General features: G+C 32.4%; 1 protein-coding gene across 1 annotated transcript; it reads right to left on the bottom strand.

Moving 5' to 3' along the window:
* Positions 1–7,148: 7,148 nt before the first annotated feature.
* Positions 7,149–8,899, bottom strand: LOC106296983. Its single transcript, XM_013733251.1, has 5 exons — positions 8,541–8,899; positions 8,217–8,462; positions 7,889–8,135; positions 7,736–7,804; positions 7,149–7,643 (listed from the first exon to the last, which is right to left on the bottom strand). Exons 1-5 carry the CDS (start codon positions 8,829–8,831, stop codon positions 7,546–7,548), a joined length of 951 nt encoding a protein of 316 aa, XP_013588705.1. The 5' UTR covers positions 8,832–8,899; the 3' UTR covers positions 7,149–7,545.
* Between the last annotated feature and the right edge of the window lie 4,731 nt (positions 8,900–13,630).

Here is a 13,630-nt window from a genome sequence, read left to right as displayed (position 1 = left end):
TAAAAAATTGTCACTATACATTCCTAACTTTCTTGTGAGAATACAGTTTCAAATAACAAAGACAGACATGTTTGTATTTACCTCGAAATAGCTCTCAATCAATTCAGAAGCTTTCTTTCCAGTCAACTCATGACCAGCATCACCAAGGAGCACAAAAAACGCCTGGTCACTATCATCGTACACAGAGATCTTGGCTAGATACCTGTGTTATGAGCAGATTAACAATGAATGCATTGAAAGTATGAGTATAAGTAAATTTGAATCACTTACTGTGCAACACCAACAATATCACTTTTCCCACATTTTTTACACATAGGGGTGGTTGGCCCTTTGGTTGCCTTAGTGTGGCACCCACCACAGCCTATGTAATACCATCCTAAACCGTGCACAACATCATCAATGGTTGCTATGAACTCAAACCAAGCAACCTACAAAAATGTTTAAAAATTCAATGAGAAACTAAGACTATCATAATTAATGTGTTATCCATTGGTAATAAACTACCTTGGCAGCAGCTTGCTTCATATAGGAAAAGAGCTCGCCTATGGTCACTGTCTCAGTCTTAGTGACAACGACTGCATCAACTCTGTTAGCGGCATCTAAGTTTGAGTTCAACCTGAAGACAATGTCAAAACATAATTACAATAATGGAAAACAAACAACGAATGATATTTAAATACAAGATGCTTACCAAGTGAGATAATCTCGGGTTGCTTGGACATCACTGTCCATAAATACCCGTGATGGCGTTATAGAAGAGAGAGCTAGGGCACCTATACCAGATCCAATGATATAATACATATAAGCTACAAATTCAATCAAATGCAATTCTATTTCTCAAAGCTAACCTAACCAGATAAGAATCATTAACCATCCTATGTATCTTCTTAAACAATAAGCAAAAGTTGATATACAAACCTCCAAATCGTTTCGGGTTTAAGGTAGTGACTAAATTAACACTTGCAGTTCTCCCAGATGCTTTAAATTTTTCACTAAAGTCCGAGGCAGCCTTGTCCCATAGGTACAGCTTCATCACGGGACCACTACAACATCCAAAACATGTGTGGTAAGAGAGACAATATATGAAAATGGAACAAGAAATGGATTAGGCTACTCATGTGTTTGAACATGAAGAAAAACTCGGCGGGTTGAAGCTATCTCGGCTTCATCTAGCACGAGACTGTCATTGAAAACCTGCCCATTCACAAGTTTGATGTGGCCAACATAATCTGCAAAAGAAAACCTTCGAAGTCAATGCTTTATATATTATAAACCCAGCAATGAAACCTAAATATATAAGACTGGACAACCCAACGAACAATGCTGATATATATGATCAAATGAAATCACACTTTCTAAAATTAGACAAACATTATCATATACAAACAGTGATGGGGTGTAATGATGGTGAGAACTTACCATAAAGATCTCCTTTCAAGTCGCAGGCAGCATCAAATTCTTCATATCCATGGAACCGGAAACGGTCATCAGGGTAACAAACCGAACTGTCCTCTAGAACAGAGAGGGCAGAGGTTGATGAGAAGGTGATAGTGACACTTGCTTCAGCTACCCGATACAAAGTCTTGTTTTTAGACCCGAAAAAATTGTTGAGTCTGTAAATGCCATCAGCTTTCATGTGTGGCAAATAATTCTCCATCCTTGCAGCTGGGATGAAGCCCTGGATAACAGTTTCCTGTTAACAACATTAAAGAGTTATATTAGAAAATCTAGACAGGAAATCTTTGAAAAGATAAACAAAGATATTAAAGATACTCAACAGTCGATATGAATTCAGTAAGTTCAAAAAAACGAAACTGTTGATCTAACTATCCATCTTAAAATGTAAAGCCGATGATTACAAAAAGCGAGACAGCAAAAAGAATTAGCTGATGTGGTTAAACTATTAAGCACAAACATTCAATGATACATTATTCATTAAAAGAAGAATATGAATAGACCGATAAGTTTGAATCTAAAATGATTTCTTAGCATGTCGGCTAAACAATTTTTAACTAATAACGTAAAAAAGAATTCGGTTTATACCTCTTCGTCGATGAGAAGCATTTCGAGACCGATAAGCATCTTCGTCAGAACATTTCGAGCTTCCCAAAAGTGGATCAACCGAAACCTCACCTCGCCTTCATGAGGTCTGAATTTCACGTCTTTGAAAGACATCACTTCCCCAACGTTGGCGGGGACAATAGCTTTTCCCCCGACGTCAGAGGAGACAGCGGCTTTGCCCCTAACGCTGGAGGATACACCTGTCTTCGCGGTGTCAATGGTCGGACCTGCAGAAGAAATATGAGCGTTCTCATTGTCTGAGAAAACACAGAGCTTCAGATTTATAATAAGATAACGAAACGATATGGGTTCACTTACCATTAGGTTTCTTCTAATTAGGTACGCTGGTGGGGACGCCGGAAGAGACACCCGTCTTGCCGATGGGTTTGGTCAGACTGGAAGAGGAGACCGACGTCTCGGCTTTGGCTTTCTTCGTGTGGGGATCGCCGATCGAGAGGCCGGAAGAGACACCGTGTTTGCCGATGGGCTTGATCGGTCCGGGAAAGGAGTCAGCCTCAACGCCTTTTGGTTTCTTCGAATTAGGATCACCGTACAACGTGGATTTTCCGTTCGAACTCATTGCAATATCCAAGTTTGATCGAAATAAAACTCCTATTAAGAGTTTTATAAAAAAATCAGAACACAAAAGCTAAGAGAATCCATAAATGAGAGTAAATGGAGAAACGAAGTGGAGGATGTATTGATTGATCGTGGATCACATCGTGAAACGGAAATGAAGAGAGGAAGAGCAAAGGGTTTCACGAATCGATCTAGCAAATTGGGGTTTGGAGAAATGAGAAAGGTAAACGTCGAATCTCTCCACTTTCAGATCGTGAAATGTGAAACGAAGAAGGTGAAGAGCAAACAGAATGGGCTTCCTGGACCATTGACATCAACATTTGGGCTAAAAAAAATGAAGCCCAATATTACCAAAGCCGTGCTGATGTGTCAAAAAAAATTCTTCTGAATGGACGATTTTCCTATCCTACGTGGACAGCCCAACTGAGGCTTATATCCCCTTTTATTACTTGTTTGATATTTATATATGTTTTTATACGAATTAATTATATAAGTTAATAAGGTTATAAAAATATATTGTATAAAAATAAGTTTGTAAGGCATGATTAGGAACCTCGGCATAAGACAGTTGTGTGTTCCCTTTTAAATAGGGGTGGGTATTTCAGTTATTTTCTCGGTTCGGTTCAGGTTCTGTTCGGTTTGGTTAGTTCGGTTCTAGTATTTTTCCAACTAAAGTAAACCATAGTTAGTTTGGCTTGGTTTGTGTTCGGTTCGATTTATATTCGGTTCGGTTTGTATTCGGTTCGGTTTGTATTCGGTTTGGTTTGTTTTTCTGGATCGGTTTAATTATATTCTTTTTATTTTAATTTTTCTAAGAGAAATTATGTTTTAAAACATAAATTATGTAAACATAAACTATATGAACTAAATTCAATATAAAACTGAAACAAAAACCTTTAAAAATCACAAAAAGTATATAAAAATTAAAACAAATTAAAGTTAACTAAAATAAAAAAAACCAACATCATTAGTAATGTTTCTTATATCATTAAAATTAAAAAACATGCAATAAATAAAATATTTTAAATCAAATTTTTTTGATGATTACATATTAGGTTAGAATAATATAAGTTAATGAATAAAAAATAAAAAAATTGTGGTTTGGTATTAGAATTTTAGTATATTGCTATTACTAAAATTTTAATTTTAATAATTACAAAAATACATTGGTTTTTCGGTTCGGTTCGGTTTAAACCGAACCGAACCATTCGGGTTGGAAAAATCATCAACCGAATAGTTTGAAATAGACTTTGGTTCGGTTTGTATCCGTTTCGATTCGGTTGGTTCGGTTTGACTCGGTTCGGTTTTTTTGCCAACCCCTACTTTTAAATATATTTATCATTTTTCTATTAACAAAGATAGTGGAACCTCAATATTTCGATCTTTTATCTTTGTATATCCTAAAGCAATCACTTCAGAAATATCTCATAATCTGCCATTCACACATATTATTTAAGATCTGCATATTTTAAGTACACTTTAGACCAAATTTTTTCCAGCATATTTCTTTCCCAAAAAAAAAAGAATACTTTTCTGGCATAGTCTTATTGTAATAGCACGAATTTTAAACAATAATGGAACTCGGCAATGTGCACATGCACCGGTGTTTGTTTAATTGAATAGATATATGAAATTCTTTAAGCATTTCTAACCCATTTTTGTAATTGAGATTTCTAAAAAAAAAAAAATAGAGATGAAATTACTCTAATGTATTCTTCCATAATAAAGGTATAATGTATTTACCTTTATAAATAAGGCACGCTATTTTTTCCTAAATATAGAGAAAAAATAGCATTCATCTATTTATAGAGGCAAATATAGCATTTTTTTTTTATTATTAAGAAACATATTAGAGCAATAACTTCATTTATATTTTCTTTTCTATTTTAGAGATTTCTATAGTATAGATGAGTTGGAAATGGTGTTAAAAGTCTTCGAGTTTGATTACTGTAAATCTGGTCTCAGACAGCTAGAAACTGATCCTGAATTTTCCATGGTTGAGACAACACATTATAAATAATGTTACGCATTCTACATAAATTTTACGCATTCTACATAAATTTCAAGATTAGAGTATAGTACTGGAGATGTTTTCAAAAGACAACTTCAAAGACGAAAGTCATAATGTTACGCATTCTACATAAATTTTTGTACACTTTAGTTTCTTGGATCGTCTTCACTCAACTAACAAATGCCAAATACCTTATAGTTGAAGTAGAGCGAAGAGAAAAAAACAAACTATTATGCTGGCCGAGAATAGAACAATAGTTTTGAAGTTTAATATTTGTTTAGATTTAAGTTTGACTATTGTTAGAACAAAAACAGCAATATTCATAGTAAACTTAAACTAATATTACGGTCGACAAAATAAAACAAAACCAATAATATTAGACATGGTGATTATGTACTTGTCAGTAGGTCTCAGACTTATATCCGAGATCCGTTATCCAATTCAAGATTTGCTCTGATCCGATCCGAAAAAACGGATATCTGGAGGGATTCGGATCTTGATTTTACGGATTCGTCGGATCAAGATACGGATCCGGATAATGAAATTTTAGGTCCGGATATCCGGATCCGGATCTGAACTTACTATTTATTTAAAATATTTATAATTTATTTATATTTATATATGTATACTATATATAATTTTTATATAAAATAATGATTTTTTTTTATTTTTTATTCAATTTCAATAACTTTTCATTTAAAAAAAATTAATAGGCTAAATAAATTATTTTAATTAGCTAATTTTTAATTTAATTTATTTTTTAAAAAAATTTAAAAGGATACGGATCCGGATATCCGCGGATATTCGAATTTTAGACCGGATATCCGGAGAATCCGAATCCGGATCCGGATAGTAATTTTACGGATCCGACGAATCCGGATCCGGATATCTCAAAATACCTCGGATATCCGATCTGTCCTAGGGCTATAAAAATAAAACATCACCTAGAAAATCAAGACAATTAAAAACATCTGCCATTACTCAAATTTCGATATCAGAAGTCGTCAATAATTAATTTGACGACAATTTTATAGTTTTATATTCCACAAACAAGACCAGTTACAGCTTATGATCAAATCCAGTTTCCAAACTGTTCGTGCACTCCAGTTAATAATCAACTATTATTAAATCAGATTCAAATACTATACACAAAATGATATTACTCTGTTAAAAAATTATAAATCAACCTAAAACGGGAATAAAATTTTCATTACAAATTTAGACTCGAACAAATCTCTCAATTCAAAATACTCTTAATCAGCTTCGTTCAATCCATATTTTGACGCATTTTACTAGGCCAGATTTAAAATCCTCTATAATCGAAAGTCATTTTCAACTATCAAGAAAACCATAAGAACCACAATGATAGTAGTCTTATTCAAGAATGGCTACTAAGAAGGCCCGTTGTGCGACTAAACCAAAATAGTTAGATATTTGTACATCATATAATCACCTCTTTTTTTTTTTTATCTCTGTGTTTCAAAAATTGACGGCAAATCACTCTGTTTTTTTTTTTTTTTATCTCAGTGGCTATGCATCTGCTTTGACGGCAAATCGACAATAAACTATTTTCTTTATTTTGTTAATCTTATGGTTTCTCAAATGGTAATTTATTTATTATGAACACTATATATGTTTTATAGTAATTAATTAAATACATATTTTATAGTAATTAGTTAAATAAGTTAATATTTTATTTGTTTCAATTTAGTTGTCGTTGTAAACTGGCTTAAATTTTTACTGGTTTCTGGGCAATTTTTTTATTCATTATAAATGATTAAAAATAATATTATGAGCGTTTGTTAGAAAAAAAATTGGACCCCTTTCTGTAGTTAAATTTGTTTGAATTTTGGATGGACTCTGAGTCATTGCACTGTTGTCCTTCCCTCTTGAGTCGGCCTGGTTGTAAAGTAAAATTTTTGTTTCAAAATAAATTTCATTTTATAATTTTGATATAAAATTTATTGACTTTATAATTAAATTTATTTTTCTATTGGTTGAAATATGGTTATGTGTATTAGTAATATATTTTTATTTTGTAAATAAACAAAATTAAGTGTTTTCTTAATCTGTGTATCTAAATTTAAAACGATAATTAAAATAAAACGGAAGAAAAATATTTTGAAAAATATATTGTGTAAAACTAATTTTGTAAGACATGATTAGGAACCTCAACATAAGACAAGTATAATCGTTTAGACGGCAAATCGATAATAAACTATATTCTTTTATGTTAGCGGTGTAGTCTCTCAAGTGGTAATTTATTTATTAAGAATATATTTATATATGTTTTTATACTAATTAATTATATAAGTTAATAAGGTTATAAACATATATTGTATAAAAATAATTTTGTAAGGCATGATTAGGAACCTCAGCATAAGACAGTTGTGTGTTCCCTTTTAAATACATCTCGGCTTGATGTTTTCCTTATCCACAATATTAGAATATGATTCAGCATGCAAAAAGACTCGAGAAATGATGCATGCATCGATTGTTGGCGAACAAAATTATTAAACAATCCTCTTGTCAATAATACACCCTCCATTGCTTAAGAGTTATGAGATTAAAAGAGAGACAGAGAGGAAGGGCCGAAGGGGAGTACTACTAAAGCAGCAGTTAATACCATAAACAAACAAAAACCCAAGGAAAAAAGGTCATCTTCCTCTATCAGCCAACAATGGGGGTTAAAACGATCCAAAACCTCGTCTTCTCCACATCTTCTTCTTTTTATCATTCCTTTATTTTATTATTATTCTTCCATTATTTATATAAACCCTAGTGTCACCACTATTTTCACTACCCTGTTCATCAAATCTAATATTATTCCTCCTTCAATTTCTTCAAACCTTTCCTAAAAACCACCACCCAAATGTTACGGAACCACAAATCAATCAATACGCCCAGTCCAAAGGTAACCGGGGCTCCTCCTTCACTGGCTGCTCCATCTTCATCTGGCTCGAGAATCCGCCATCGTTGCTCCACGACCCATCTGTTAATCAACCAAAACACAAAATAAAACAATTTAATATAATTATCGTAATTTGATTACTTAATCAAATACAAAAATAACTCTTGTTTTACCATTGAGACTAGGCGACGACCGGACCGATGGTTGGACCACTCTAGCCGGAACCAAAACTGTCGCACGCACTAAAATCCAAAGAGTAAACAACATTTCTCATCAGAAAACAAAAAAAAAGTTGACAGTAAGGAATTGCAATCTTCTGAACTTACCGGGCTTCTCGCGAACCTCGGCGGTTGCATGGTTAACACAACGGGGCAAGAAGACGCCGGTTCCGGTTGATCCACGTTTTCCGGTACGGGTTCCTAGGAAAACGTCACCCCTCTGAGGCTGATTAGACCATGCAGACGGCGACAAATCCACAGAACCAGCGATTTTGTTGTTGTTGTTGTTGTTGTTGTTATTAGCTCCTAATCCTCTGCTCTTCTGCATCAACTGCTGCTGTTGTAGCTGCTGAAACTTCACCAAGAAAACAAACACCCCCACCAATATTCATCCAAATCTCAGGAAAAAAAAAAATCAAACGTTGAGATTGATTACGTGGATAGCTTGTAGCTTCTGGTACTGGAGAGATTGGCGGTTATAGTAGCTAGAGCCGCCGTTAGTGATTTTGGCTGCGGCTAGGGGATGTTTTCTGGGAAGATCAAGAAGTCCTCTGCCATTATGGTTGTTGTAACCGTCCGCCGCTGCGTGGTGCAGATCCCACGCCACCGTCTGAGAAGAAAATTGCGTCTGGCAGTTATGATCCCGACGACCACCAGCCACACAACGAGTCGATCCCCACGCCTGAACAAACCATAAGCAACGGTTAGAACTTAAGACTTCCCCCAAAAAAGGTTAAAGATGATTATATGTTGAACTTACCTTCGCCGGAAAAGCGTGGCTACCGAAAATTCCACCGGAGAAATCATCTTCCAGAGATGACTTAACCATTTTACTGGTCAATCCGGCTAAGGGCTTCTCCTCGTCATCGATTGGTTTAACGGTAGAGCCAAAATCGGAGTCCAACTCAAATCCATGACTCGACTCGTACGGGAACAAACGGTTTCTGAACCGATCGACCTTGTTCTCCTTCTCCACGAGGAAATCATCGTCGGTGAGAAGCTCCGGCGGAAGGGAGAACTCAGCGTCGTCGATTAAGCAAGTAGTCTCCATCGCTCTCTTTTCTTAGTGATCTTTTCACGAGTATCGATGAATTGATATTTTTAAAAAGCGGAGGAGGTTACTGCTTCGTTAAGTTTTTAATAATGAGTTCCAGGAGAGGTATTTGTAGGAGAAGGAAGACGACTGCTGGTGGTGGGGGAGAGGTTTCCTATCCACGCGCCTCTGGGTTTCACGCGCAAACGATACAGCGTTGAGGGACTGTTAGTGTGGGCCTATTAGTGGGCTACAACGACGGGTAATGGCAAGTAAGATAGTGGGACCCACTCTCGGAATATCTTTGAAGCGGGTTGACTGTATTTCTCTGTGGCACGTGCCTTCATTAAATTGACCAACTTACCCTCTGCAACTTGGGTTCCCAGATTCATGATGATTTTACCCTATAGTGTGTATTATACGTTTTTAATCCGGGTATAGTTTGTGTACCGATGTATTCTTTTCCATTTATTTAAGGTACCCACACAAATCGCGTCTCTTCTTTGGGTACGTTGAACATTTACATGATTTGTATATATAAAAATACGACACAAAAAGAACTTATACTGTATGGTAATGTCAGGGGCTATTAACGTAACTAACAAAAGATATGGTGTCACACCACCACTTACCGTCGTGAAATGCGCGTTTATTTACACTAATGGGTAATGACGGTTTTGCCCATCAAGAGAGATTTCCGTTGGGTTCTATAACGGGGCCGAAATCAGATTGGAAGTGGAACCAAACAGATTGATTCTTTCACCTGCCATGCACTACGGCGTGACGTGGTAAATAAACGTGTCATTATTTAATTAGTTGGGTGACATTGAGCCATGTCATGTCCACTTGGCAGAACGGGGAACGGGATGTGATTCTTCGCGTACAAGTTATTCCACCCTGTTTCCCACTGCTTTAAGCAAATATCATTTGAGGGTAATTCAAAAGGAGTAATTCAATTTTTAAGAGCAAAAAACCAATGCACTAGAATCTCACCACTACATTCGGAACTTGAGGTTCTCAGGCGATAAAGTGCATGCTATTTCTATCGACCTGTCAGATTTTTGGCACCGATTACAGTGATTTAATTTCGATGATTCAAGATTCAGCAGCATATCCGAACTTTTTCACTGCACTGAAGGAGTTGTCAAGATTAAAAAATTTCACATGGATCTGTATTACCATACTATTTCAAATTTGAGTACAATAGTTGTTTGAGGGGAAAAAAATAAATCTCATTTAAACTATATTTTTATGATAAAAGGTTTGATCTAAAAAAAGTTTCGTAAAATGATAAAAGATGATCATTTAAACGGGGAGGGATTAAAGATTAGTCGACTATACATGAGATGTCCTGGAAAAAAAAGAACATGATATCTCGCGAGGTTGAAAATTAAATGAAATACTAGATTCTGACATGTACAATAGTTGTTTGAGGGGAAAAAAGTAAATATCATTTAAACTATATTTTTATGATAAAAGGTTTGATCTAAAACAAGTTTCGTAAAATGATAAAAGATGATCATTTAAACGGGGAGGGATTAAAGTTTAGTCGACTACACATGAGATGTCCTGGAAAAAAAAAGAACATGATATCTCACGAGGTTGAAAATTAAATGAAATACTAGATTCTAACCTGTCATTGGAAAAGGACGGGTATGTTTTTTTGTTTAATTTTTTTTAAGAATTTAATTTTTATATTTGTGTTTTTAATCATATTTGTTTTTAATATTAATTTAATTTAATTTTAGTAATTATATTAAATATGTCAAGTTGCATAACTATACATTTTTTCCATATGCATTTCAAAAATTATTTTAAAACTTTATTCCTAAAGTTTAAAACATATTATATTTTCTTAGTAGTTAGATAACATAATTAGTTAAGAATATTCGTACCCAAAAAAATCCGACTTGGAATCGATCCGAAAATCAAAATCTCATACTCTATTAAACATGGCCTATATACTTGAATGGTTCTTAAAGTGTTATATCCGAAAACCAATATTAAACCTTACCCGCAACGAAAATTGAACAATTTTTTGAAAAATGTTTGAAAAAATTACTTTTTAATATATTCTTCTGTATATATATATATATATATATATGTAAATGAGTTAATATGGTCTTCATTAACTTTAAGTAAAATCACATTTAATAAACATTTTTAATCGAATAATCTATTTAAAAACTGTTAAACTAAATGAGTTTATATAAATATTTATTTCTATTAAAAATCCACTAAAAACCTGTTAAACTCTATTTTAACATCATGTGTTTTTTTAATTGATAAACTTAATGTCTGTGTAAATGTTTCTTAATTTTAAATGCTTCTTATTTTTTGGATAATGTATAGATTACGTAGTCATTTAACTTATTTGGTATTGATCAAATTTGTTTTTATAATTTTTAATATAATAAATATATGTGTTTGTTATAACTGTCTCAAAAATATAATAATTCATTTTCAAAATTTTGGTTGATATTTGCGTAATCCAAAAAAAAAAATCTAGCAAGCATTTATAATCAAAATAGGAATTTTGTTTATATATTCCTTGCTGCCGTGCTTTTAAAGTAAGCATTTAATATTATATGGATATAAGCAGTTATATATTACTTCTTTGCTGCTGGAATTTTTTAAAGTAAGCAGTTATAATTATATACATATAAGCAGTTATATACTGCTTCCTTGTATTTTTAAAGTTGGATTCAACTATTATCAATTGGAGATCATAATTTAATAGTATTGATTTTCACATACGCGTCTCTTATAAAACCAGAGATATTCTTAGCTTTATATCTTTATCATTCAAAATTAATCTCTATTCTTTTACATGTGTGTGATGTGGATTAGCTAATGAGTTATATGGTCCAGATACATTACTTAGCAGTTTTGCATGTTGTTTCATTCCTATAATAATTAACTAGGTAATAACCCGCGTCTTGCATCGAATGTGATTATTAGTTTCGTTATTTTTTAATAAAAAGACATTAATTTGTTTAATCTGGATATTGGTTTTAGGTTGTTTTTTGATTTTTAAACTCATAAAATATAATTATTATTTTAAATCAATATTTATTTGGTTTGTTCGGTTAAAATGTTTGATGTTTTGGTTTTTTCTGTGATAATCAAAAATTACTATTATTTGTTTCTTTTCATGTTATGAATCTTAAATGCCGTGATGTCGAACCAATAGTTTCATATTATAGTTTCTAAACGGATAATAGTTAAAAAGAAAATAAAATTATTAAGACAAATCATTTTACTACAATTTGGTCGATAATGAAAGAAGCATTAAGAAAAAAAATATTTTAACTTTCAAAAAAATTAAATATTTCAGTTGTGGTAAATACTTAGTTATAAGGTGATCACGTCAATGTGCACATGTATGTGTATGAAAAGTATATAAAGATGGTTGATAAATATATAAAGATACTGTTAATTAATATTAAATGACATTTTTTCAAAATAATACATGAAAAATAAAATTCTTGAAATAAAATTATTTAAAAAAATAGTGTAAAATTTATATAAACTATAATATATAACTTATATATAATTATTTAAACATATGTATATATATATATATATGTATATAACAGATCAAATTGGATATTCGTTCCTATAAACATTGATATTTGTGATTTGTTTTTTTTTTACGAATATTGTATTTTAGTATTTGATTTACTTCGTAGAGTAACGAATATCCGGATTTTTCGGTTTGAATCAAAACGGATAACGAATCGAATCAAAATTTATGAATAACTTGTCCAACTCTATTCGTAAACAGTAAAAGTAACGTAAAGAAAAACTATGCATATGAGTTTTATATTATAAAAACGTAAAGTACATAGTGTGAACATATTTATGTAGAATTTGGCTGAGAAGCTTTCTATATGTGACATTTGTATATTTTAGTGTGAACACATTTATTACAATGTTTTTACCCGTGACATGTATTCAGTTTAGTGTGAACGCATTCGGAAGTTTAAAGGAGATGATGATGCATCGGTTTATGCTCACGGAAGAATGAATGTTACCGTGATTAGTCAGCCTCCAACAAACTTTTTGAAACTAACGGACACATTTGCGCAAATGAAAAAGTGAAGCAAATCGAAGTTATACACAACATCGTTTTCTTCTACTTGTTTGACTTACCACGATAAAAAAATAAACCACTAACTACACTAACAACTCAATTATTATTCGTTTTCGAGGAAAGCTTAAATACTATATTGGGCATGCTTTCCATTAGTGTGAAAGACTCCAACTCCATTATCGTTGGTTAGTCTAAAATCAGAAAAGGCCCTTAAACTTGGTTTAATGATATGATTAAATAATTTTACGTCGTATCCCCTATATATTAATTGAGAATCATTTAAAAAATTAGAACCTTAATTTTGTATTAATTAAAAAAAACCTCAAATCTTAGGTGGCACTCTAAATGCCTTCTAAATTTCATTTCAAAGAATTCTATAGCATCTAATATAAAGTATAGTTTAATTTAATGGTGTCACATTATTTCATAATTATATAACACTAGAGAACATTATATTAAACTAAAATATAGGAAGTGTTTATTCTTTCCTTAAATAAAAGCTACAGAATTACCTAATATGATTACATATATACGACAATTAATGATTATGAATAATAAAGATTTGATAACAATTTTTGCATCCTTCTTCATTTTTGTTTAAATTTATATTATTAAAAAATTTAAACAATCACATTAACCATATAATAAAAAAATTAGATTTTTTCTTATATGTTATATTTTGAATTTTTTAAAATGACTTTAAATTACAAAAATGAGGAAA

Source organism: Brassica oleracea, chromosome C6, assembly GCF_000695525.1.
Source record: "Brassica oleracea var. oleracea cultivar TO1000 chromosome C6, BOL, whole genome shotgun sequence".
Lineage (NCBI taxonomy): Eukaryota > Viridiplantae > Streptophyta > Magnoliopsida > Brassicales > Brassicaceae > Brassica > Brassica oleracea.
Note: the sequence above shows the minus strand (reverse complement) of the source record. Positions and strands in the feature narration are given on the sequence as shown.